Here is a 26,608-nt window from a genome sequence, read left to right as displayed (position 1 = left end):
TATATCTTAGGAATAGCTAATCCTGAGCCATTTTTCACACTGTTGACTAATCATCATCTCATGATATGGGGTTTGTCTTTGCTCCAAACTTATCAGAATGACCTGCCTTGGTAAGCTTATCTAGGCAGCCCAAATAGTTGTCATATGGGAGATCTGATGGGGCCCAAATTTTGTGGATACTAGACCCCAAGGTCCCATGCTTACATGTAATATTTCATCCCAAACAGAGTTTGCCAAGTGGCAAAATAGAGGTTTGAAAATCAGGATCATGAGAGAATGCATAATAGTGGTAGAAGTATCATACTCGTGCATGAACATACATGCCAATGCAAGGAGCATATTTGAATAAATTAGACTCTAAAGTTCGAAGTGGCTAATCCAAGGTAAGGATTAGGTATATTTAATAATCAGAATTGCCACATTATTATTCCACATGGCACAATGAGATAGGCTGCCATGATTAACTTATCAAGGCCGAATGGTTCTAATCATTTTGTTTCCTTGGATCATCTAAAATGCTTTTGCATGGCATGATGAGATTTTCAATAACTCCCAAAAACTTGATTTGGGGGTTCTTAACTTCAAGATAATCCCAATTTTGCTTCCTTTACAACTATTTTGACCAGTAAAGGCTAAAGAATTTGGATCCTTGATGCCTATATCTTATTTGGAACCACCTCTTTAATTATATTAATATTTTTTTTTGGTTAGTAACAATAGCAGAATATCTATTGATGAGAGTGAAATGCATATTAATCAAGGGTTTTTTTTATTTGCTTAGACTATGATTCACAAATGTTCTTGTCTTTGCAGCAATTTGTGAAAGATCTTCTCAAAGACCTTTGTGTCCACAACAAGAAGGGAACAAATGAAGGAGAACCTACGAGTTAAAACTGTACCGGAATATAAGAGATCAGGAGAGGAAGCAAATCCCAAGTGAAATGGCTTAAGTTAATGCTTCAGACTTGAGAAAAACACCACGAGAATCACCACTTTGTTTTGTTTCTTCAAAGATTCAATCTCCATTGATATTTGCTTACAGTGAAATACAAAAGTAGAAAGATAATCTTCAATTATGGGTTTCTAGGCTTTCTTTCTTATGTTCACTTAACGGTTTCATTTGTAGCAAAACTGGCATTGACTCTCCTGAAACAATACAATCTTGTAACCGTTGTAAATTGGAAGAAAAGTCGAGTACAGGATACATGTGGGCATGATTCACTTCTAAGAAGATTAAAGTTACCTAAGGATTGCAAAAGTTTTTGAAGAGCAAAAGCGCATCCAAGGTGAGCCAATGTGGTTTAAATGAACCATCAAAATGTGTTAAAAAAAAAAAAGGCCTCGTTTTGAGCTTCACCTAATGCCTTCAACTTGGAAGAAGGCTTTAGGCTTACAAAAGCTATGAACAATCATTAATATGTATGCAAAGAACACCAAACAAATTATGGGTTTCTCGGCTCTATTCCTTCTTATGTTCACTTCAGGGTTTCATTTGTAGCCAAACAGGCATTGACTCTCCTGAAGAAACAGTACTATAATCATTGTACATTGGCAGGAAAAATAAAGAGTTAATGATACATGTGGGTGTGATTCACTTTTAAGAGGTTAAAGTGACCTAACCAAAGGATTGAATAAGTTTTCATAGAGCATGGATCATTGATAAACAAAGAGCAAAGGTGCATTCATGGTGAGCCCATGTGGTTTAATTGGACCATCAAATTTGATAGAGGCTCATGATGCAAGGAATTCCCAGAGCTGTTGAGCCATCCAAACAATCAAAATGTGGTGATACCTCATTTTGAGCTTTTCACCCTTTTACTATGCTAATGCTCATTACCTGAAGTATAAGGTCAATATCTACTACTGCATAACTTCAACTTGGAAGAAGTCTTACTAAGCAGTACCCCACAATTGATATTCGACGAGGGAGATCTAAGAAAATAATTGGCCAAGCATGCCAAACCCATCCAGAGGCTATAAAGCACTGGTGTAAGACCACTGCTTTGTAATAACTCATGACCTGAAAGTTCTTTCATCAGACCCAAGGGATGAGGATTGTTAAATAGTCTTCTTCCTTAACTATGAAAGGTTTTAGGGTCTTCACATTTTGAGCTAAGCCTGTCATCATCGGAAGAACTCAATTTTTGTCTCAACTTTGGTAACTGACATCAAGAACGGAAAAAGAAACTAAGCAAGGCCTATAATTCAGTCTACTCTCATGGTGCTGAGACACCTTGCTTCAGCCTCTCCCTCTTCATCTTCTTCTTAATTGGAGAAAGGTTTCTTTTCCTTGGTGGAATAGTCTTCTGAGCATATGGGGTAAAGCACATAATTTCCAATGGGGAAGACTGATAATATGCCAAACAACAAGAAGCAGAACTAGTAGACCTGGGTTGAATCCTTTTGCTTCTGTTCTTCATTGAATTGTATTTCCCTGTCCATTTAATTGCAACTTAGACTTAGTATTACAAAAATGACAACAAATTGAACAGAGCATACAGCCATCTAAGAATGTGCAAAACTTCAAAATTGTTATTTCAAACAAATTCACCACAAGTAGATCTAATCACTGATCAAGTAAAGGATTAAATTGCTCGGAAACTCTTCATAAGCTGAAATCAAAACTTCAAAATTGTTATTTCAAACAAATTCACCGGTGATCCATCTCAATTGAATTAGGCAGTTCTGCCAAGGAAGTTTGAAGGACGATCTCAACCTTACCCCTGGTTGATTCATAGCACACCGCACACACTAGCTAGCTCAACAAAATAAGGGCCATTACCCAGTGCTGGTCCCCCCTATGCTAGATCCTGGGAGGGATGAGTTAAGAGTTGGTCCTAACTCCTAACCTTTGGCATTTTGAGCAAAGTGCCCTCAAGACTCGAAACCTGGAATTTGCCCCATTAGCCTGAACCTTTTACCATTGCTCCAAGCAATGGCCCCTTTACATACTAGCTCAACCTCAATGGACAATGTACGCACCCAACAAAAAAAATTGGAATTGTACTCAAATCTGTTCAATGAAACAAATTAAATGTTTGTTTACTTGTGGAGAGGCTTAGCTAGTCTCTGAAAATACCATTTGCTTTGAGGGCCAAAAAACAAACAAGTGCCTTCATTTAATATTGAGGTGTTGATCAATCACCTTAACAATCATATAATGGACTCCTGAAAGTGGAGTCCTCGAACTCTCTTCCTAATGAAAGAGCAGATTAGAAGGTGCTGTTGAGAGAAAGCATCATGATATCTCTGGCCCAGTTTAATTTTCTTAATGTTCTTCAGAGAATAAGACTATTCAGGACTTTTTCTCCTACAAACTCAAAGAAATATCACTGAGATATGATTGAGAAGCATCTATCAATTGTTTGACTTTAGCAGTCCATGGTAATTTTTAGCTCTTGCTCTCTGTAAAAGCAAGTTTCTAGTTTTCAACTCTGTAAATACTTTTTTCCTTGTTGGACTTACAAGAGTGAACTAAAGATGTGGCCTTTCAAAGAACAAGATGTGTCTTTACTCACTCAGCCTATTTTTTTTGTTCAAATTACTTTCCTTGACATTTCTTTAAAATGTATGCAAGGAACACCAAACAAACATTGGAGTCAATTTCAAGTCTAGATGATTAATTCATCAAACCAGATTACTGTACATCACTACCTTTTTTAGACTTGCTTCTTTTGAATTGCCAAATTCAAGCTTGTCTACTCTCTCTCTCTCTCTTTTTCCAACTTCCGGAACAATGATAGTAAAGTTATGAAAGAAATAAGAAAGCAGTGCACTGCTCACAGAGGATTGGAAACACTGAAATAGCATCATTAAAATAAAACTACATACTTGTCCTTCAACTTCAGCTTACCCTTGCAAGTTACATAAACATATCTTAACTGCCAATACTTCCGAGGAAAAATGTCAAATAAGCTTATGAATGCATTATTCTATTGCCCTCTCTATCCTCTCATTTTTTTGTTTTTTTTTTTTGGGGGGGGGGGGGGGGAGGTTGTGGTGGGACTTGGGAGCAAGCATAAATAAAGAAAGATTGTAGTCAAATTTTCAAATAAAAAAACTGGGAATTTTATAGAAAAGGGGGGGATCAGGGTTTTAAGAATCGATCGATTTGACAAGGAATTGGCAGTGACTGATCCTGATTTTCTCTGATCCGACACAGACGATTCATACCCAAAAACCCTAGAAATTCTGTATTTTTTTATTCTAAGAACGGATTCTAGGGCTCTTGAGCATCGTTTTGAGCCGATTCTGTCCCCGATCCCACGTTTTAAAACCCTGGGGGTATGGTAGGATCCACAGTAAAAAAAGGGAGGGAAGATATAATGGATCATGAGAGGAAAACACCCAGGGTTTGATTCATTGGTTGAAAAAACATAAAGGCGTTAAGCCTGTTTCACATCGGATCCTTTGTTTCAAAAGCTCACATGAGAAGTTTGCTAGACAGCTATAGATCCAACCACTACAAGGGAAAATGGAAAAGAATAAAGAATGAACCAAGTCGCTTACAAGATTGTTGCTAAATCAGGTTCTGCAATCGAAGAGCGAAATTTTACTTTTAGAAACAAAGAAACTTTCTTCTTTTCTTTCGGAGAAGACTTCTCTCAATGGCAGCCCGATCTGCGTCTTCATCATCTGGTTGCAGTTATGATGTATTCCTCAACTTCAGGGGTACAGATACTCGCACCACCTTTACCGCCCACCTCTACAAGGCCTTGGATGCTGCTGGGATTTACACTTTCATGGACGACGTTGAAATCCGCTTTGGGGATGAGATCGGCCCAGGGCTACTCTCTGCGATCCAGAAGTCGAGAATCTCGATCCCCATCTTCTCGAAGAACTACACGTCAAGCAAATGGTGCCTCAAGGAGCTCGTCCAGATCGTTGAATGCAAGAAAACCAGGAATCAACTTGTCCTGCCCATCTTCTACGATGTTGACCCCACAGACGTCCGTCACCAAACTGGGAGCTATGCGGAGGCTCTTCAGGAACACAACAAGTGTTTCGATCAGACGACCATTGACGAGTGGAAAAATGCTCTGAGAGAGGTCGGGGGATTGAAGGGATGGGCTTTGAAGGGCTATGGAGGGTAAGTCCAACATTCCCTATACTATTTTTTTTTGGTAAAATAATCCAGATTTTAGTTTATGGTTAGGGAAAAAATCTTATAATGGATTACCCATCTGGTCAGTTCTTATTCTCTTTCCCTCTCTCTATTAGTCTTAACCCTGACCATATAGTCATTTTGCACAGTATTCATCAACTGCATTTAATTTGGGTAGAATCGAGCAGGGTACCGTTGAGTAAGGATTTTTCTTTACAAATTTATGGGAAAAAAATCGTCTGCAGTGCACCGATCCGATGCGATGCGATGCGCTCAACACATGGATGATGCGACACGCAACAGTGTCAAGCTTGAGTGTCGACTGTCGAGCTCACAAGGCCGCACCGCAATACACCGATTTTAGCTGGTTGTGAAATGGGGCGAGTGAAAATCCCAACCTGTTCTCTTTTCTTCTGAATCAGGATGTAAGGATAGGAATTCTCCCGGCACACATAACGCTGCAAACATACAGAAAGCTAACCGTAAAAACACTTCAACCACCACCTGTATTCTCACAGAAATTCGAGTTCAATTAAACCATTAGAAATAAAATAACAGTAAATTAAAAGAAGAGAATGTGATTACAGTCATAGGAGGCCCCGAGAATTCTTCCTCCAGTATCTTAAAAAAAGCCCTATCTACAAAACAATCAAATTCAATCAGCAGAAACAGAAACAGAGACCTAAATTTAATTGATTAAGCAAAGCATCGAAACCTAATTCACTCATTAAATTCGTGCACGACGAAGAAGAAGAAGATGAAAATTCATAAAACAGAGAAGGATTTACACTGGATGGAAGAGTAAGCCACTGTTGGTCAAAGCTCTTTTAGCGCCGGGTTTTCGTTTTTTGCTATTGACACCGAAGCCGCTATAAATGGTGTTCTCTTGCTAGTCGCATGGAGCTGCAGCATATCATATTTCTCTCAGATTGCGAGGCTATTATATCTTCCCTTTTATCAAGAGGGTCTTCTTCTGTAGATTGGAATTTTTATCTCCTCCAATTCCTAAAGTACGGCAGTGTTAGGTGGAGATATCAACACCTGACAGTTGCCGCATCCAACAGTTCGTCTCATTGATATGGACTTCAAACCTGTTTCTTTCCAACGTATGGTGGCTATTGGCTAAGTAGCTAACCCCCTCTCGTTCTCTTGTACTCTCTGCTCTCCACCGAGACTTTTTCCAACCGGGTGTGTTCTCTTAATAAATCATGATAGTGTTCTACTCCCAAAAAAAAAACAACAAAATCTCAAATTTCCAGTTTCACATGATTTCACAGTTCAATGAAATAACATAAATACTTAATTAAATCATCCACAGAAATCCAAACACAAAATTGAAATCTATCACTCGCTCACCTTAGTAATCCAGTTCCAGGTTCATAGAACTTCAATTTCCATCTTCAATTTCTTTTTTTTGGGTGAATCCATCTTCAATTTCTTAAGTAGCTCGATAATATCTATATTCATCTTTCAATTGGAAATCCAGCATCCATTCCCTCTTCTTTTCTCTATGATTTCAGCCACTATTTGCACACAGCCACTCAATTCCACATTCAATTGATAGTTCCCAGCTTTGTTCTCTTCTTCCAGCTTCTTCTTTTCTCCAAGTCTCAAAAACTCCAGTAGGAATCCAACGTTTTGCCCCTCTTAGTATTCTAATTCATTCTTTTAATCCTTAACTAACAACTAACCATGATTAGCATGGTCAAAGCCACATTAAAACTTAATTACTAGCACTCTTGACACCTCATTAAGTGTTGCTAGGTGGCTAGCCTTAAAAATGCCACCACTTGTAATCTCATAGACTCATACATGATGCTGCCACCTAGCCTCCATTAATCCCATGTTATCTTAATACAATTAATCCCCACTTACTCTAATAAATCACTCCTTAACCTATTCACTCATTAACACACTGTTCACTTTGTGTGTATATATATACAGACACTATTCACATAGTAAATGATGTAAATAAAACCATATATAACCTTACATTATATAAAACATGTATATGGTGTACTATTCACATAGTGTATAATATATAATTTTTTTTTGGTGCGAAAATTTAATCACTTTGTTGATTCAAAAAAGGAGTTACAATATCCAAGAGCTCCCCTTGAAAAGTGGGCTCCCACAAGCAAATAACAGGGCAGGATAAGGTCCATGTAGAAATATTATGGGCCAAGCCATTTCTAGATCTATTGATATGGGAAAAGATACAAAAGAGAAAGAAGACTTTAGAATGCATATATCCTCATCAGGAATAGGAAGATAGAGAGCACTATTCATGTCATCAGTGAAACTAGGCTCAATAAACTGAAGAGCCCTATCCAGATTGTGAGATCCATTCGAAGTAAACAGATTATTGAAGAAGGAGAAAATCTCTCTATCAATATCATCTTCTTTCTCAAGCCAATCCCCTTGCTGGGCCAGAAATCTATTAATTTTATTTCTGCTTCTTTTTTGAAGAGTGGACGAGTGGAAGAACTTGGTGTTCCTATCCCCTTCATTCAGCCAAAGAATCCTAGACTTTTGTTTCTAAAGGGACTCCTGTTGATCAAGGAGGAACTGAAGATTCACTTGCGCATCCGACTCCAGATCAGTAAGGTTTGGGTGCCAAGGCATAGCTTGGATAACTTTGATGACACTCATCTGCTTAGAGACCTCCAGATCCACATCATTAACATGCAGCTTCTTCCATTTTGCTAGCCGAGACCTAACACCTTTGATTTTTCTTGAAATTCTAAACATATCTGAGCCTTGCCAATCTTCAATCCAACCACAAACAACTTCCTTCTCACAACCAGGAAAAGCTCTCCACCGGTCTTCGAATCTAAACAGCCTTTTACCTGAAAGGGGGGGGGGGGAGGGTGCAATTCTATGACAAGGGGGGAGTGATCCGAACCACACGCTATCTCCACCGAGACCCTCGCATCAGGAAACAAATTCCTCCAAAAGAGAGAGCACAAAGCACGATCCGGCCTCTCCCTAATGAGGTCATTCCCTCTTCTTCAATTAGACCGTGTAAAAAAAGGTCCACACGAGCACATATCCATAAGGCTACTACCATCAACAAAGGACTTGAAGCTTGAGATATGCCTAGAAGATTTTAATCTACCACCCTGTTTTTCAGTAGCGGAAAGCACTTCATTAAAATCCCCACAAACCAGCCAGGGACAAGAAAGAGAGTCCCCCAAATCAGAAAGTTGCTTCCAGAATTTTGGTCTATCAGATGTCTTAGGAGGCCCATAAATAAGAGATAGCTTCCATCTGTCACTCGAGCCGATCAGTTTAATATCACAGTGAAGAAAGCGAGGGGAGCAAAGAGTAACCTGTAATCAACATTCGTGTTCCACATAACACACATACCCCGCTGATTCCAACGGGGTCAACAGTAGTGTAGTCTGGGAAAAAGAGAGAACTACATAGAATCTTTAGTCTACCAGAATCAGATTTAGTTTCCATCAAGAAAATAACATTAAGGCGGTACTTAACCTTCAAAGTCTTTAGGAATTGAACTGTCAAGGGCTGCCTCAGCCCTTGGCGAGGCAGCCCTTGGCAGTCCCAGCTCAGGATCTTCATAATTCCTCGCAGGACCGAGCACTACGTGGTCCCATGGAATCAGTTTCTGCTGCATTTGGGGGAGAAGCATGGTATAGCGAGAAACGGGCAGCACGTTTCCAACTTCTACTAGTAACAATGGGGCCACCAGGAGTAGTTCTGCTTTGTCTATAATGGTGCTCCATATAGCTTGGACTACCATGTCCTTCAACCATAGTATCAATGTGGTTCTCTGGGGTGAATCTGATCAGCAAGCTTGGTGGAGATGGGTTCAGTGAGAGAGGGGGAGGTTGACAGCTAGGAGGGTTAATGTAGGATTCTTTCTCTGTGGAGGATATAGGCTTGGGGGAGTCAAAACCATGGGGGGTAGATTGGATCCCCGCTAGGAGTACTAGACTCCTCAAGGGAAGTTCCTATTGGTTCAGAAGCCATGGAAGTGCTTACTGTGAAGGCTATGTGGGAATCTGGGTTGAGGGAGATGGTCTCAGAGAGGTTTAAGTTTCCATTTGGGGATTGGATGGAAAAACTAACTCCTAGCAGGCCCAGTGCCATGAGAATAATTACTATTATGCCATTGCACACTAAATGACAATATAATACAAACAATAATCATAACCATCCAAAATAATATTACAATAATCATGTGACAAATGCGGGGTGTTACATTTATGGTTCCTTTCTCTTTTTGTTTAATCTGTCTTCTCTCCAACTACTTATTTCTTGTTGATTTGAATTGGACAGGAATGAAGAAGCATTAGTAAAATTAGTTGTTGCAACAGTTTCCAGTGAATTGGAAAAAGATTCGCTGATTGTTTCTGATGACCTACTTGGAATCCAATCTCATGTAGAAAAAGTGAGAAACTTATTAAACATTAAACCAGATGATGTAAAGATTGTGGGAGTGTGGGGGTTAGGTGGGATTGGCAAGACAACTATTGCCAAGGTTGTCTACAATGAAATTTCACATCACTTTGAAGGATGTAGTTTTCTTGAAAATGTTCGAGAGACTTCACTTATCTCACCTATCTGTTTGCAAGAGCAACTTCTCCATGATGTATTGAAAGGGAAAAAATTCAACTTCACTAATGAAGGCAGAGGAATTAAAATGATCAAAGAAAGACTTCACGGTATGAAAGTTCTTATTATTCTTGATGATGTGGATAAAAAATCTCAATTAGATGCATTAGTCGGGGAGCGTGATTGGTTTGGTTCGGGAAGTAGGATTATAATCACAACAAGAAATGAACATCTCTTAGTTCATCATCAAGTGGATGGGATATATGAGCCCCCTGAAATGGATTCAGATCAATCTCTTCAACTATTTTCCAGGTGTGCTTTCAAAAGAGACCAAACACCGGAGGACTATCTAGATCTCTCAAAAGACATAGTTAAGGAAATTGGAGGGCTTCCCTTGGCTCTTGAGGTTATAGGTTCATCTTTATTTGGCATGGAAAAATCAGAATGGCAAGATACACTGGAGATGTTGCAAAATCATTTTCTTCATACTGAAATTTTGGATAAGTTGAAAATAAGTTTTGAAGGATTAGAGTATTCAGAGAAACAAATATTTCTTGATATTGCATGCTTTTTCAATGGAATGGATAAAAATATTGCATGTTTGATATGGAAACAACGTAAGTTTTACCCTAACAAAGGAATTAAGGTTCTCTGCCAAAGGTCTTTGGTGAAGATTGGTGAAGATAATGAACTAAAGATGCATGATCTGCTTAGAGATCTTGGAAAAGAAATCATTCGTAGAGAAAACCTCAAGGTGCCCGGAAGGCGTAGTAGGTTGTGGTCTCACGAGGAAGCCTTGTATATATTGGAGAAAGAAAAGGTAGGTTCTCTACAAATGGTCAGTACACATTATTTTATGCTTCCAATCATTGTTAATGTTTTTAAGCATAAGCAAACCATATATTTTCACTGAAAGCAGTTGCCATTAAGAGAGAAAGTTTGATAGTCCTAATACCTATAACACATATGTTCATTCTTTAAGGTTTCATAAATTTGATATATGACTATTGTCTTTCTTTTATTTAAACCGAAATGTCATAAGAGGTTGGTGAACTTGTTGCCGCACAGTAGTGGTAGACATGGTGGTGTCCACATTATAGAGTATTCTGCACTCATTACTCAATGGTGAAGTTTCAGCCCAGTGTGAGCATATAAACGAAACATTGTTTAAAGTAACAATTACAAAAATGCCACAGACCTTCATTGTCTAATAAAAAAGTCAGTGGCATTTTTAGCATTTTTTTTCCACCTTTGATGTACTATTGATCCATATAACATGCTAATGTTGCGTTAAAATTTCACGAATAAGATTGGTGGGGTCCTTTACAATGTTGGCTCACCAAGCCCAAATGTTTGACAAGTGATCCATAGAGCACAGGATTTGACCAAACACAGTTGTTTGAACATGAGAAAATTTTCCTACTTATCAAAGTTTTTTTTTGTGTACTTATTTAAAGTTCTTTGTTTTAGGGATCAGAAGAAGTTGAAGGGCTTTGTATTGACTTTGGAGGTAGTTCAAGTAACCAATGCTATTTGAATGGTGAAGGATTTACCAAAATGAGTGAACTTAAGTTACTCCAAGTTGATTATGCACACTTTGTTCCAGACTCCATGCTTTCTTTTTCAGAACTGATATGGTTGAGATGGAAAGGATGCCCTCTGGAATTTACGCTAATGAAATTTCATCCAGTGAACCTGGTTGTTCTTGATCTTTCATATAGTTTTGTTAGAAGTTACTGGAGGGGTTGGGAGCATATTAAGGTCTCTAAGAAATTTCTTTCTCCTCTTTTTGTTGTAATCAATCATAAACTTCTTTGGAAAAAAAACCTCTGATAAGTTATTGCTCTATTTTGCATGCAGGTGGCAAAGAATCTAAAAGTTCTGAATCTGACAGGGTGTCAACACCTAGTTAAGACTCCTAAACTCGCAAATTATCACTTGGAAGTCTTGATTCTTCAAAACTGTGCAAATTTGGCTGAAACTGACGAATCTATCTGTGATCTTGAGAGCCTAGTCACATTGAATATGAGGGGATGCACGGAACTAAGGAATCTCCCGTATGGCATCGGGGGGTTGAGTTCTATCAAAGACTTCAGCTTACATCTATGCAAAGGACTTGAAAAGTTACCTGATTCCATAGGTCTTTTGCAAAACCTGGAGACTTTTGATGCCAGCTTCTGTGGTGTCAAGGATGAGGGAATTCCGGATGCCATAGGGTGGCTATCCTCTTTGAAAATCTTGAGACTTGGTGGAAACAATTTCCAAAGCCTACCCGTGACAGTTTCTAGCTTTCCTGTGCTCCAAACACTTGATTTAAGGTTCTGCAACGAACTAGAATCACTCCCAGAACTTCCTTCTAGTTTGAAATATTTTAATGCTATGAGATGCAGATCTTTGAAATCACTCCCAAGGCTTTCAAACCTGACAAATTTAGAGGTACTGTGCCTTGATGATTGTGAGAATCTGGTGGGGATACCAGCATTGGTAGGGTTGAGAAATTTAGAGAGATTAAATCTTGATAATTGTCGGAGCTTAGCAGAGATTGAAGGTCTCCAAGGGTTGGACTCCCTAGTTCTGTTGACAATGATGAACTGCAGATCATTAAGAAAAATAGGGAAAATATCCGGCTTGAGAAAACTGAAGGAATTAAGACTAGAGAGTTACTCAATGTTGTCTGAGATTGAGGGCCTTGAGGGACTCGACTCTTTGGAGCTGTTGACAATAAAGGAATGCACACTATTAAGAAAACTACCAAAATTGTCTGGCTTGAAAAAACTTTGGGTATTAGAAATGGAGAGCTGCGAGAACTTACTCGAGATTGAGGCACTTGTGGGATTGGATTCCTTGGAGCTGTTGACAATAAAGGGGTGCACACAAGTTAGAAAAATACCAAAATTGTTTGACTTGAAAAAACTTCGGGTATTAGAATTGGAGAGCTGCGAGAACTTACTCGAGATTGAGGGACTTGTGGGCTTGGATTCCCTGGAGCTGTTGACAATAAAGGGGTGCACACAATTAAGAAAAATACCAAAATTGTCTGACTTGAAAAAACTTCGGGTATTAGAAATGGAGAGCTGCAAGAACTTACTCGTGATTGTTGGACTTGTGGGATTGGATTCCCTGGAGCTGTTGACAATAAAGGACTGTGGATCATTATGGAAAATCGGGAAAATATCTAACTTAAAAAAACTGAAGGAATTAAGACTCAAGGATTATTCAATGTTATCTGAGATTGAGGGCCTTGAGGGACTGGACTCCCTGGAGCTGTTGATAATGGAAAATTGTAAATCATTAAGGAAAATTGGGAAACTATCCAGCTTAAGAAAACTGAAGGAATTAAGTGTCATGGACAACCCAATGTTATCAACAATTGTGGGCTTTGAGGGACTAGACTCCCTGGAGCGATTGACAATATGGTATAACATGGAATTACATAAAATGCCGAAATTGTCTTTCTTAAAATACTTAAGGGTAGTAGTAATGGAGTGCTGCCCAAATGTAGTCGAGATTGAGGGCCTTGTGGGATTGGATTTCCTGGAGCTGTTGAGAATAAAGAGCTGTGCATCATTAATACAAATATCGGAACTGTCTGACTTGAAAAAGCTAAAGGAATTAGAAATCCTGAGCTGTAATAATTTATGTTGGATTGTAGGCCTCGAGAATTTGACTCCTTTGGAACTACTGAACCTGTGTAATTGTCCATTAATGGAAAAATTACCAGATCTCTCTAACTTGAGAAACTTGAAGCGTTTAGAAGCTAGCGGGTGTGAGAAACTAACGGAGATTCAAGGCCTCGATAGATTGGACTCCTTGGAGACCTTGGATTTTATGGGGTGCCGGTCTTTGAAAAGATTACCAGATCTCTCCAACTTGAAAAACTTGAAGTATTTCAATGCTAGCTGGTGCGAGAAACTAACGGAGATTCAAGGCCTCGATAGATTGGAATCCTTGGAGTCCTTGGATCTTTCGGGGTGCTTGTCTATGAAAAGATTACCAGATCTCGCCAACTTGAGAAACTTGAAGTTTTTAGAAGCTAGCAGGTGCGAGGAACTAATGGAGATTCAAGGCCTCGATAGATTGGACTCCTTGGAGACCTTGGATCTTGCGGGGTGCTCATCTATGGAAAGATTACCAGATCTCTCCAACTTGAGAAACTTGAAGCATTTAGATGCTCACGAGTGCAAAAAACTAACAGAGATTCATGGCCTGGATAGATTGGAATCCTTGGAGTCCTTGGATCTTTGCGGGTGCTCATCTATGGAAAGATTACCAGATCTCTCCAACTTGAGAAATTTGAATTATATTTACTGGGCAATCTAACGAAGTTTAAAGGCCTGAACAGATCCTTAAAGAGTCCATGAATAATTTTGGGATGCAATCTGTCAAACAATTGATTTGGTAACTTTGACTTGGCATTCTGGATCACCCATTCACCTGGGTTGACAGGATCAGGGCATGACCTGAGTGAACAATTTTGAGTTGAAGTGTGGGCAGGAAGGAGTCATGTGGGAATCATCACCTCCAAGAGGATTTGAAGTGTCTGCAACCTTCGATTGAGGTGGGGAAGAATGAGTCTCAGCCCTAGAGAGGAGGGCTCTTGTTCATCTCTGTGAACCAGAGAAGGTGGTGCTCTTGAAGATGGAACAAATGACCAGGGAAGAAGGGAGCAAAAGTGATCTGGAAATAGAGACTTCTGCTTCAGATGTAGAGCCAAACCCAGGGGGAAAGGAGAATGAGGGGAGCTTGAATTTGAGGTTCCCGCTTCAGTTTTTGGTCTCTCGGATCGTGAGGTTTGAACAGGTCTCTGGTTTTTGTTTCCTATTGACATCTCCACCGTTAGATATAGTGCAAGGAAATCCTCAACATTGAACTAAATAAAGATTCATATCTCAGGATGAGGATTAGCTTTATTAGGCCTTCCTGGTACTTCTCTCTCTCTCAACCTTTATTGTGATGATTCACATTTGTTTTTCTTTTAATTATTTCATTTACTTTGGAAGATAATATCAATTAATCCTAACAGCATGAAGGGGTATTGTGTTTTAACGAAATCGGAGTCCACTCTTCTTGAGGTTTTTTGATTTCGAGGACAGCAACGGGAAGAAACCCATTGGCACAGAGTTCACATTCGATCAGTTGGCTGTCGAAGTGACCTGCCTGAAATACAACAACCTCTGTTCATATCATACGATCTGCAGGTAAAAAAATCAATCAGAGCATCTCTATACATATAAGGACTCCTTTCACAATCCGGAGTAGATCCTTGTTTTTTTTTTTTTTTGTGTGCGTATGGGAGCTTCTAGTTGTAACCACATTGGTTACAAGAACTGTAACCCTGACCTTGATTCTGTTTCACGGAAACTAAGATGGGGCTGAAAATTTGTTGACATATAGATCCCAAGGTCCCATATTCACATGTCAAGTTTCTGCAGATTATGCAGAGATTTTGTCTGTTCCTGTGGTAGGATAAGAAAACTGTGCCAGTGAAAGGATCAGAGGTGAAAAGAACAAGAAGAGACCTTGGAGAATGGGGAGAGAATATGTTCAAGATATTTGCGAGACAATCAGATTGGACACAGAGGCAATTGATCCAAGAGACAGACCAGCCTGTAGTATGTTTTCCATTCTCCCAACTTTTGGCTTAGTTTTTTTTTTTTTTTTTTTTAAAAATAAAGAAATATAAAAAATGAACAATGACTTATCTGATTAGTATGACAAGTAGTATGACTCTGAAATATCCTTGTAAAAAGAAGTACACCAATACACGTCCTCTTGTGTAACCCGAACAGTAAATGGTATAGTTGAGTCGCATCAAACGATGCTCACCTTAAGGTTTTTAGAAGCCCCAATTCTGCAATCCCGGTTGACCATGCATCTATAAACATCAGTGGTGTCCTTTGTGTTCCTATCTGGTTTTATTTCTTGACGGCAGTTTACTGAGCCCTATTGATCAGATCATTGATAAAATGTACATGTTTGGGATCTTCTTCACTCATTTTAGTACTCCAAACTAACTTGCTATCTTTAGAGATGCACATTTCCTTCTTTGCTTGATGAGAATGATGTTTCCTTAAGAGGTAGAGGAAAGAATCTATGGAGCTTAATGCAGAAGGCCATCATGTGGCTTCTTTTGGGGGAAAGAAATATCAGAGTTCTTAAGGCTTTGCAGAATAAGCATATCATATACAGAGGTGGAAAATTTTCTATGTATAATGTGATATACTATAGTTCCAAGGGTCTTAAAGAATGACAAGTAGTACAGTTCCGAGGGTCTAAAAGAATGACAGGTAGACCGAAATGACTTGGGAAGAAGTATGAAAAGATATGGATGATTTTGGGTTAACAGAAAATATAACGGTTGAATTGGCAATAGATGATTATGGTATTTGGCCTATTTAGATGGGATGAGGCTGGGTTGAGTTTAGTGTGATTTTGAATATGCTCAAATAGCTCCTCGTGTGATTGGGCATCTTTCTTCAATTCTTCTTCGTCTTCTCAATAATTCATTGGTTTATTGAATGACAAATATATCCTTTACCAAGTCACTGGGTATAGAGTGTGATACATGCTTTCTTCATTGTGGATGATACACCATGAGAATCTTTTTCGAACAAGCTCCACATAAAAGGACTCTACTCTTGGAGGAGGATAAGCCACTTGTATCTTCAACAGAATTGAAGTTCCATATCTCTTGAGAATTGAGATTAATGATAAATAGAAGGAATGTCCTATATACATCCCCCATATGTAGGTCAGTGACCAACTTAACCACCATGCAAGATTTTAATCGTGGGTTTAGAAAACAATCTATAGGGTAAGATGCCTCAGGACCTTTTGAGAAAATTGGGTAAGAGAAGTAAATGGTGATTCAAAGGGATTGAAGCTCTCTAGTATTAAAACTGGTCAGGGAAAGGGTTGGCCTTACAAATTCATGAGTCTGTTTCTTGGTGTATAGGTTTGTTTTCTTGATCAGTAAGGTTTTAGTAGTGTGTCTATTAAAGGGTTGGAATGACTTCAGAAACTTTTAAAAGGAAGCTGCTGGGTAATGGGAAGTTTAGAAGGGTAAACATTGTGATGGTTGGTGCCTAAGTGACTTCATAGAAAATCTATGGGTTTTTACTATGATTATATAGATTTTTCTTGATATTGCTGAATGATGTCTTCTTAGGAATAGCAAATCCTGAGCCATTTTTCAAGCTGGTGACTAATCATTATCTCATAGTATGGAGTTTGTCTTTCCTCGTGGCAATCCATCTTTAAATGGCAAAACTTTATCAGAATGGCCTGCATTGATAAACTTATCAAGGCAGCCCAGATAATTGCCATGTGGTAGATCTGATGGGACACAAATTTTGTGGACACCAAACCCCAAGACCCCCTGCTCACATAAAATATTTCAGTCCAAACAGAGTTTGCCAAGTGGTAAAATAGAGGTTTGAAAATCAGGATTATGGGAGACTGCATAATAGTGGTCGAAGTACCATACACGTGCATGGACATACATGCCAATTCACGAGAGCATATTTGATTGGATTAGACTTTAAAGTTTGACACATGGGCAATCCAAGGTATGCATTACTTATCCAATATTCAGAATTACCACATCATAATTCCACACCAAGGCAAACCAGTCAATGAGTTTTTCCCTACCTTTAAATTGTCAGGAAAAAATAGAAAATGCTACCCCTATATCATCTGAGAACCTTGTGGGATCAAGTTGGTTTCTTCTTTTACTACATTCATTTAAACCTGTGATTGTCCCTTGTAAACTTTAGTTGAATTAACCAACTTTTTGTTCCATGAGGATTGTTCTGGTCCTAGAATGAGCAAACCATATAATTTATTTTTTTTAGGGTCTTAACATATCATATAATATGTTGAGAGAATTAAATTGCCAATTCATTGGAAACAGTGTGGTAGATATGAGATGCTGTCTATGGTTATATTTGTTGATGAGACATGCATATTAATCAAGGGTTTTTTATTTGCTTAGACTCTGATTCACAGATGTTCTTGTCTCTGCAGCAATTTGTGAAGGATCTTGTCGAAGACCTTAGTTTCTACAACAATAAGGGAACAAATCAAGGAACCTACAAAATCAAGCCCGAATATAAGAGATCAGGAGAGGAAGCAGATCCTAAGTGAATTTGCTAGAGTAAATGCTGCATTATTAAGAAAAAGACCATTAGGATTTTTTTTTTTTAAATTTTTGGTGTGGGGTGAACAACGCCATGAGAATGACCACTCTATTTTGTTTCTACAGAGATTTAATCTCCATTGATACTTGCTTACAGTGAAATACAGAACTAGAATGATCAATTTAAATTATGGGTTTCTCGGCTCTATTCCTTGTTATGTTCACTTTAGGGTTTCATTTGGAACCAAACAGGCTTTGACTCTCCTGAAACAGTACTATAACCATTGTACATTGGCAGGAAAAATAAGACTTCATGATACATGTGGGTGTGATTCACTTTTAGGAGGTTTAAGTGAACTAACCAAAAGATTGAAAAAGTTTTCATAGAGCATGGATCATTGAAAAACAAAGGGCAAAGATGTATACATGGTGAGCCCATGTGGTTTAATTGGACCATCAAATTTGATGAGGCTCAAGCAAGGAATTCCCAGCTGTTGAGCCATCCAAACAATCAAAATGTGGTCAAACCTCATTTTGAGCTTCACCCTTTTACTAATGCTCATTTCCTAAACTACAAGGTCAATATCTACTACTCCATAGCTTCAAGTTGGAAGAAGTACTAAGCAGTATTCCACAATTGATATTCGACAAGGGAGATCGATCTGAGAAAATAATTGGTCAAGCATGCCAACCCCATCCAGAGGATATAAAACACTTGTGTAAGACCACTGCTTTGTATTTACTCATGGCCCTGAAAGTTCTTTCATCAGACCCAAGGGATGAGGATTGTTAAATATTCTTCTTCCTTCACTATGAAAGGAGTCTTCACGTTTTGAGCTAAGCCTATCCTCATTGGAAGAACTCAATTTTTGTCTCAACTTTGGTTACTAACATCAAGAACGGGAAAATCTTAATGTAACAGCTTAACATAGAGAGAGCAGAAGGAAACAAAGCAAGACCTTGCTTCAGCCTCTCCCTCTTCATCTTCTTCTTGGAGACAGGCTTCTTTTTTGTTGGTGGAATAGTCTTCTGAGCATATATATGTGTCAAGGACATAATTTCCAATAAGGACGATCGACAAAATGCCTACAACTAGAAGCAGAGAACTAGTAGATCGACCTGGGTTGAATCCTTTTGCTTCTACATTAATTCTTCATGCATTTCCCTGTCCATTGAATTTTTGCTTGTTACAAAAATGACAACAAATTAAACAAACGACCGAGCATACAGCCATCGTAGAATGTGCAAAATTACAAGAAAAACTTAACGACTTCCGATGACAATTACAAGCTTAATCCTGCAGGAAGATGCCACAGTTGAACAATCAGAGGAAATTTGATATAGACGAGGATAATATATAACTTGGTAAGCATTTTAATGTTATGAAAACTGATGCTGAGTCCCCAAACTTCTACTGTTGTACTCCATTCCACAAGTAGATCTCATCACTGATCAAGTAACTGATCAGATTGCTCAGAAACTCTATATAAGCTGAAAGCAAAACTTCAAAAGTGTTATCCAAACAAATTAACCAGTGATCCATCTCAATTGAATTAAGCAGTTAAGTCAAGGAAATTTTAAGGACTATCTCAACCTTACCCTACTTGATTCACAGCACACCCCACACACTAGCTAGCTCAACAAAATAAGGGCCATTACCCAGTGCTGGTCCTGCCTATGCTAGATCCTGAGAGGGATGAGTTAAGAGTTGGTCCTAACCTTTGACATTTTGAGCAAAGCGGCCTCCCTCAAGACTCGAAACCTGGCATTTGCCCCATTAGCCCGAACCTTTTAACACTGCTCCAGTTAAGCAATGGCCCCTTTACATACTAGCTCAACATGCCCAACAGAAAAACTAGAATTGTACTCCTTTCACTGAAACTGATTAAATGTTTTGTTTACTTGTAGGGAGGCTTAGCTAGTCACTGAAAATACCATTTGCTTTGAGGGCCAGAAAACAAACAAGTGCCTTCATTTAATATTGAGGTGTGGATCAATCACCTTAACAATCATATAATGGACTCCTGAAAGTGGAGTCCTTGAACTCTCTTCCTAATGAAAGGGCAGATTAGAAGGTGGTGTTGAGAGAAAGCATCACGATATGTGGCCCAGTTTAATTTTGTTAATGATCTTCAGAGAATAAGACTATTCAGGACTTTTTCTCCTGCAAACTCAAAGAAATATCAGTGAGATTGAGAAGATAGCAGTACATGGTATTTTTTAGCTCTTGCTCTCTGTAAAGGCAAGGTTCCAGTTTTCAGCTCTGTAAATACTTTTTTCCTTGTTTGATATATGAGAGTGATCTAAAGATGGGCTTTCAAAGAACCAGATGTGTTAATTCAAATTTCTAACATCATATTTGATAACTCAATCAGCCTTTTTTTTTCTTTTCTAGTAAACCAAGAGTTCAAATTACTTTCCTTGACATTTCTTTAAAATGTATGCAAGGAACACCAAACAAACATTAGAGTCAATTTTAAATCTAGATGATTAATTCATCAAACCAGATTACTGTACATCTCTACATTTTTTAGACTTGCTTCTTTTGAATTTCCCAATTCAAGCTTGCCCATTTTCTCTCTCTCTCTTTTTTGGTTTTTTCCCCCTTTCAACTTTGATATCTAATGGGATCAATGATAGTAAAATTATGAGAGAAATAAGAAAGAACTGCATTGCACTGCTCACAGAGTATTGGGAACATTGAAATAGCATCGTTTGGGCTGATTCCATCCCCAATCTCGTGTTTTAAAACCCTGGGGGATGGTAGGATTCAAATCGTTATCCTCTCCTATACTTATATGGTGTAGTACTGCATCGTGCGGCGCAGCAAAAGCCATGTGGGCCTCACATGATGCACATGACCTCTGCAACCGCCACACAATGCAATACTGCACCGTAAATTCGGAAGGATTCACATTAAAAAGAGCGTAAAGAAGGAAAGAACGCATAATCGACCACGAGAGAAACACAACTCCAGTACACGGAAATAAGTGAAAATGCAGTAGCAGGAAAAGTGTACAGTACATTTGGATAAGGTAAGGTTAAAAAAAGAGTAAATTACTCCCCCCTCCCCTCGATTATGCTCTAATGACAAACCCCTCCCCTGGGTATTGAGTAATGACTCTCCCCTCCCCTGTATTAACAAGATTCTATCAACCGTACCCATTCCGTTAAAAAGGACTGTTAAGTGATAGGAAAAGACTATATTACCCCCTCCTTCTTCTTCTTCTTCTTCCTCCTCCTACAATCCCTTTCCTGCAACTCTGCCCCCACCCTGCTGCCAACGCAACCCCTCTCACCGTCCCCACTCATGCTCTCTCCTTGCCCTTTCCCTGCTGCTGACGCAAAGGGTCTCCATGGTGAGAAAATGATAACTCAGACACACACAGCATATCACCACGCAACAGAATAATTCCAAACCGAAGTCCAGCAAGAATTCAGATGTTTCTGTCATATGGTCAAGGTTGAATATGAAATTCCAGGTGAGAGATCCCCACTACTAGTCCTCCCAAATAGAACAGTTATAATGTCGGAACAACCAACAACAAAGGAACCGGAGGAGACTGAAACTAGATCTAGCGGTAGAATGAAGAACCAGACCTGAAATTCGAATGAAACTTCCCAGTCCAGCAGGATCTCGAACAGAGCTTCAGAAGAAAGGGATCACCCACTGCTAGATAATAAAGTCCCAAAACTTGAGATTAAAAGAAGGAAACTGTAGGGAGATCGATGCCTCTCTTGCTGTACCAGAACTAGCGCCAGAACAGATTAGAGATGATATGAGGTAAAGGAAGGAGGAGGAAAAGAAAGAAAAGGAAGAAGGAACAGAAAGAGAAAAGGGAGATTAGAAGGCTTACTGGAGGGAAAGGAGGAAGCTAGGGAAGATACCAACAGTCCCATAGTCCACACGCTGTTCCACCAGGCAACACTCAACTCTCTGAGGTTTAACTCAAAACTCAATATTTGATTCAAAACAGGGAGATTTAAGAAATCAGGTTGGAATTAGGATTCCATGAAATCAGTAGAAAGATCTGGTTTTGAAAACAACGATAAATTAAGATTCCAAACTGATACCTAGATTTGAAAACATAATTAAAAAATTAGATTCTAAGATTGAGAAATTTAGAATTCTTACTTGAAGAAGCATTCTTGGAAAACAGTGAAAAGATTGGGTTTTGATGATTGATTTTGAAAACAGAGTTGAAATCTAAAGTTATAGAACAAGAAACACAACCAATAGCTCAATAACTGCAAAGAACAAATTAGGAAGTTATGTGCAGGATAGAGAGATTATGATCTGACCTGCGTACTGAGAAGAAAAGATAAGAAGAACGAGAAACAGTGAAAAAAGGATATGATCAGAAATCACCACCTTATCTGAAAGGCTGCCATCACCTGCAGTACCCAACCTTGAAATCACCAACCGTTCAACCAAAACAAAAAAAAAATCCAACCGTTCTCTAAGATTGGATGGCTTTCTTGCTCTGCGGTGGATGCGACAATGGTTATGGACGTTGTGAGGGCGGCGGTGGTGGTGACAGTGGCTACGGAAGTGGTGGTGGCGGTGGTGGTGGTGACCATTACTCACACTGGAGAAACGGCCTAGAGATGTTTTTAGGGTTTTGATATGGTTAGGGGTATTATTGGAATATCACAAAAATAAGGGCATCTTGGGGTTTAAATGAATATTTTTAAGGTGATGTCATCACTTAACAGTCCTTTTTAACGGAATGGGTACGATTGATAGAATCTTGTTAATACAGGGGAGGGGAGAGTCATTACTCAATACCCAGGGGAGGGGTTTGTCATTAGAGCATAATCGAGGGGAGGGGGGAGTAATTTACTCTTAAAAAAATATAATGTTGCTTACTTCTATTGGTTGAAAAGAATGAACCCCACCACTACAAGGGAAAATAAAGGCGTTATACCTGTTTCACATTGGATCCTTTCGTGAGAAGTTTGATAGACAGCTATATTGATCCCACCACTACTAGGGAAAATCCGTCCGTCTTTTGTGACCAAAACAGTCACAAAAGGAAGAAACTGCCTCGAAATTTCTTCTTTTAAATTTGTGGAATTAAGGGGCAGAGCGAAAGACCGAAAGAATTTGAAACCAAAGTCTTGAATCTTGATATGAATAAATAGGGCTATAATGTTGCTTATTTCTGTGGTGTCTCGTATTTGTTTCTATCTCGTCAATCACTCTACTTAGGTCTTGTCTCGGCCCTCGGGGTTCACTCATAGGTTCGGTGACTTATGCAGGTGAATGGGTATGATATCGTTGTAGGAAATGGAAGCGGGGCCGAATCCTTGATTACGATGGAGAGGTTGATATTCTTATTTTGATTTGCAGTCATGTATTTGATGGAGTATTTGTTATGGTTTTAGTATTGGTGGAGGAATAAGCAAAGGAGGGGGACTCGGCGGTGGAATTGGTAAAAGTGGAAGAGTTGGAGGTGGTGTTGGAGGTGGGGGTTCACGGTGGTGATGGTGATAATGGTGGGTGGCGATGGTGGTGATAGTATTGGGTGTATAAAAGAAGATGATGATTTGAAAAAAAATAAAGATATTTTGGTCTTTTCAAATTTTAACAAATAAGTCAAACTATTTTCAAATTTTTAAAAAGATGGAAAAAATGATAATTTTATCATTTTCTAGCATTTAACATCTGGTGTGTATTTAAATGATTTTAGAAGGGTAAAATAGGAATGGTACGTCGACTAGTTAAAACCTTAAGCCTCAGGGGTACAAGTAATACTGGTTGCATTTTAAGGGATCCTTTGTTTAAAAAACTCACACGAGAAGTTTGCTAGACGGCTATTGGTCCCACCACTACAAGGGAAAATTGATAAAAATTCGCTCTTCGTTACCCCTGCCAAATAGATCAAACTGTCAAAAGGAAGAAACCGTGGAATTAAGGGGGCAGAGGAATCCGAGGCCAGGGAAAGACCGAAAGAATTTGGAACCAAAGTCTTTTTTCTTTAAATATGAAAAAAAAAACTTTCGTTTTTGGCCTTTTTCCCTTTTTCTTTTTTCTGCTTTTTCATTAAAGTACTAAGGTTCCTTGGCCCCAGCGTCTTAGAGAACCTTTCCCATGTAGAAAAATGGCAACGAAAATGATTTAAAGAATTTGATCGAAAATTTTCATCACTCATTTGTCGAAAAGAATAGCGAGTGAACCAAGTCTCGCTTACAAGATTTTGTTTCTAAATCAGGCTTTGCAATCGGAGAGCGAAGATTTTACTTTTAGAAAACAAAGAAACTCTCGATCTTCTTTCGGAGAAGACTTCTCCCAATGGCAGCCCGATCTGCGTCTTCATCTGGTTGCAGTTATGATGTATTCCTCAACTTCAGGGGTATAGATACTCGCACCACCTTTACCACCTACCTCTACGAGGCCTTGGATGCTGCTGGAATTTACACTTTCATGGACGATGTTGAACTCCGCTTTGGGGAGGAGATCGGCCTAGGGCTACTCTCTGCGATCCAGAAATCGAGAATCTCGATCCCCATCTTCTCGAAGAACTACACTTCAAGCAAATGGTGCCTCAAGGAGCTCGTCGAGATCGTTGAATGCAGGAAAACCATGAATCAACTTGTCCTGCCCATCTTCTACGATGTTCAACCCACCGACGTCCGTCACCACGCTGGGAGCTATGCGGAGCCTCTTCAGGAACACAACAAGCATTTCGATCAGACGATCATTTATGAGTGGAAAAATGCTCTGACAGATGTTGGGGGATTGAAGGGATGGGCTTTGAAGGACTATGGAGGGTAAGTCCCAACACTCCCTATGCTAATTTTTTTTTTTTTTTTTTTTTTTTTAAATAATACCGATTTTAGTTTATTTAGGGAAAAAGACGTTATAATGGATTACCCATCTGGTCAGTTCTTATTTTCTCTCCCTCTGTCTATTAGTCTTAACCCTGACCATATGGTCATTTTCCACAATATTTATCAACTGCATTTTGATTTGGGTGGCATAGAGCAGGGTATGGTTGAGTAACGATTTGTCCTTAAAAATTTATGGAAAAAAATCCTCTGCAGTGCACCGATGCGATGCACTTGACACATGGATGATGCAACATCCAACGGTACCAAGCTTGAGTGTCGAGTAAGGGCGTCAAATGGGATGGTTCCTGGTATTCGGGATGGGTCTGTACCGGTACCGGTACCAAAGGTGCCAGTCCCAATACCGTCCCATTTAGTTTACGAGACCAAACCTAGGTCCCGGTCCCATTTAGTGGTTTCTAATGACATAGTTTAATTAGCAGTATTGTGGATCTTTTCACTATTATGAGATCTAAGGCATTCTTTACTTTTAAAGGTAACTTAGAATACGAAACCATGACGAATTGAATTTTATGGTTTTACTTTTTCAGATTGCACGTAAGCTTCTCAAAACGACGACTAAGAATTAATAAGGATAAAATAAATAAATCCATATACACCGATTTTAGCTGGTTATGAAATGGGGCGAGTGAAAATCCCAAATCAGCCTGTTCTCTTCTGTTTTGAATCAGGAAGTATGGATAGGAATTCTCCCGGCACACTTACGCTGCCAACATACAGAAAGCTAACCCTAAAAGCATTTCAACCACCACCTATATTCTCACAGAAATTCGAGTTCCATTAAACCATTAGGAATAAAATAACAGTAAATTAAAAGAAGGGGCTGTGATTACATTCATAGGAGGCCCCGAGAATTCTTCCCCCAGGATCTTCAAAAAACCCTATCTACTAAACAATCAAATTCAATCAGCAGAAACGGAAACCTAAATTTAACTGATTAAGCAAAGCATCGAAACCTAATTCACTTATTAAACTCGTGCACGAAGAAGAAAATTCATAAAACAGACCAGGATATACACTGAATGGAAGAGTAAGCCGCTTGACTCAGAATCCAACCCCCATCTCCACTTCTCTTCACTCTCGAGTCTGCACCGCCCATGCACCGTCGGAGGGAGATCTGGACTTCAAAAACCTCGAACAGGAGTAGAGGGAAGAGACCAGGTGAGGTTGAAGGTACTGTGTCGAGAGAAGGAGGGGATTTGGGATTTTCACTTCAAAAACCCTTGGGCGGGGAAGACGAGGACATGAAACTGAAGACCCGACACTCCAGGGGATTTCAGATTTGGAATTTTCACCTGCCCCATTTCGTATCTGGGGCGGGTCATTTCAGATTCGGGTTATAACATTGGGCATTATATTTGAAAATAGTTAAATTCATTAACAGCCGCACGATTGAAGGAGTCTGGCTCTCTCTTAAGGCCGCATCGCCAATGCACTGCCAGATCTTGTACTGCAGAGGATTTTTATCCCATATTATAAGGGATGTATATTGAGCATTTACTTCTTATCATCTTTATCAGCCTGGAAATCCGAGTTTGTATAACCCGTGATTGACAAACTGTTTGTACCAAACACAAGGGTAATATTTCGTCCGTCTCAAGTAGTTTTACCTTTAGATGGAGCATGGTCATCCGTTTGCCGTCTTGGCGGGCATGGAGTTGTTTTACAAAATAGCACGGGCCATTTTATTGCTGGTCAAAGCTCTTTTAGCGCCGGGTTTTCTTCTTTTGCTATTGACACCGAAGCCCCTATAAATGGTGTTCGTCTTGCTAGTCGCATGGAGCTACAGCATATCATATTTCTCTCAAAGGGTATGTGCCTAGCCCCTAGAGAGACTTGGTGGTGGGATGACGAGGTCCAAGCAGCCATTAAGACTAAGAAAGAGCGTTTTAAGACCTGGCAAAGGACTAGCGAAGCAGAGGACAAAGTGAGATATT

The 26,608-nt window shown here is 39.3% G+C and overlaps 1 protein-coding gene and 3 long non-coding RNA genes across 4 annotated transcripts in view; 2 read left to right on the top strand and 2 right to left on the bottom strand.

Annotated features, from left to right (window-relative positions):
- The window catches only part of LOC122651417 (disease resistance protein RPV1-like), a 150,150-nt gene that overhangs the window by 80,954 nt on the left and 42,588 nt on the right, over nucleotides 1-26,608 (top strand). The window contains exon 6 of the mRNA XM_043844798.1: nucleotides 12,471-12,525. Coding sequence (XP_043700733.1) covers nucleotides 12,471-12,525 — 55 coding nt within the window. The remainder of the gene's footprint in view (nucleotides 1-12,470; nucleotides 12,526-26,608) is intronic.
- LOC122651424 lies at nucleotides 12,785-13,982 on the bottom strand. The gene is made up of 3 exons (XR_006331453.1): nucleotides 13,777-13,982; nucleotides 13,562-13,638; nucleotides 12,785-12,802 (listed from the first exon to the last, which is right to left on the bottom strand). It is a non-coding gene; the product is annotated as an uncharacterized LOC122651424 (long non-coding RNA).
- LOC122651425 lies at nucleotides 14,831-15,948 on the top strand. The gene is made up of 3 exons (XR_006331454.1): nucleotides 14,831-14,880; nucleotides 15,148-15,294; nucleotides 15,792-15,948. It is a non-coding gene; the product is annotated as an uncharacterized LOC122651425 (long non-coding RNA).
- On the bottom strand, nucleotides 25,352-25,701 carry LOC122651426. The gene is made up of 3 exons (XR_006331455.1): nucleotides 25,689-25,701; nucleotides 25,505-25,556; nucleotides 25,352-25,423 (listed from the first exon to the last, which is right to left on the bottom strand). It is a non-coding gene; the product is annotated as an uncharacterized LOC122651426 (long non-coding RNA).

Source organism: Telopea speciosissima, chromosome 2, assembly GCF_018873765.1.
Source record: "Telopea speciosissima isolate NSW1024214 ecotype Mountain lineage chromosome 2, Tspe_v1, whole genome shotgun sequence".
Classification (NCBI taxonomy): Eukaryota; Viridiplantae; Streptophyta; class Magnoliopsida; order Proteales; family Proteaceae; genus Telopea; species Telopea speciosissima.
Note: the sequence above shows the minus strand (reverse complement) of the source record. Positions and strands in the feature narration are given on the sequence as shown.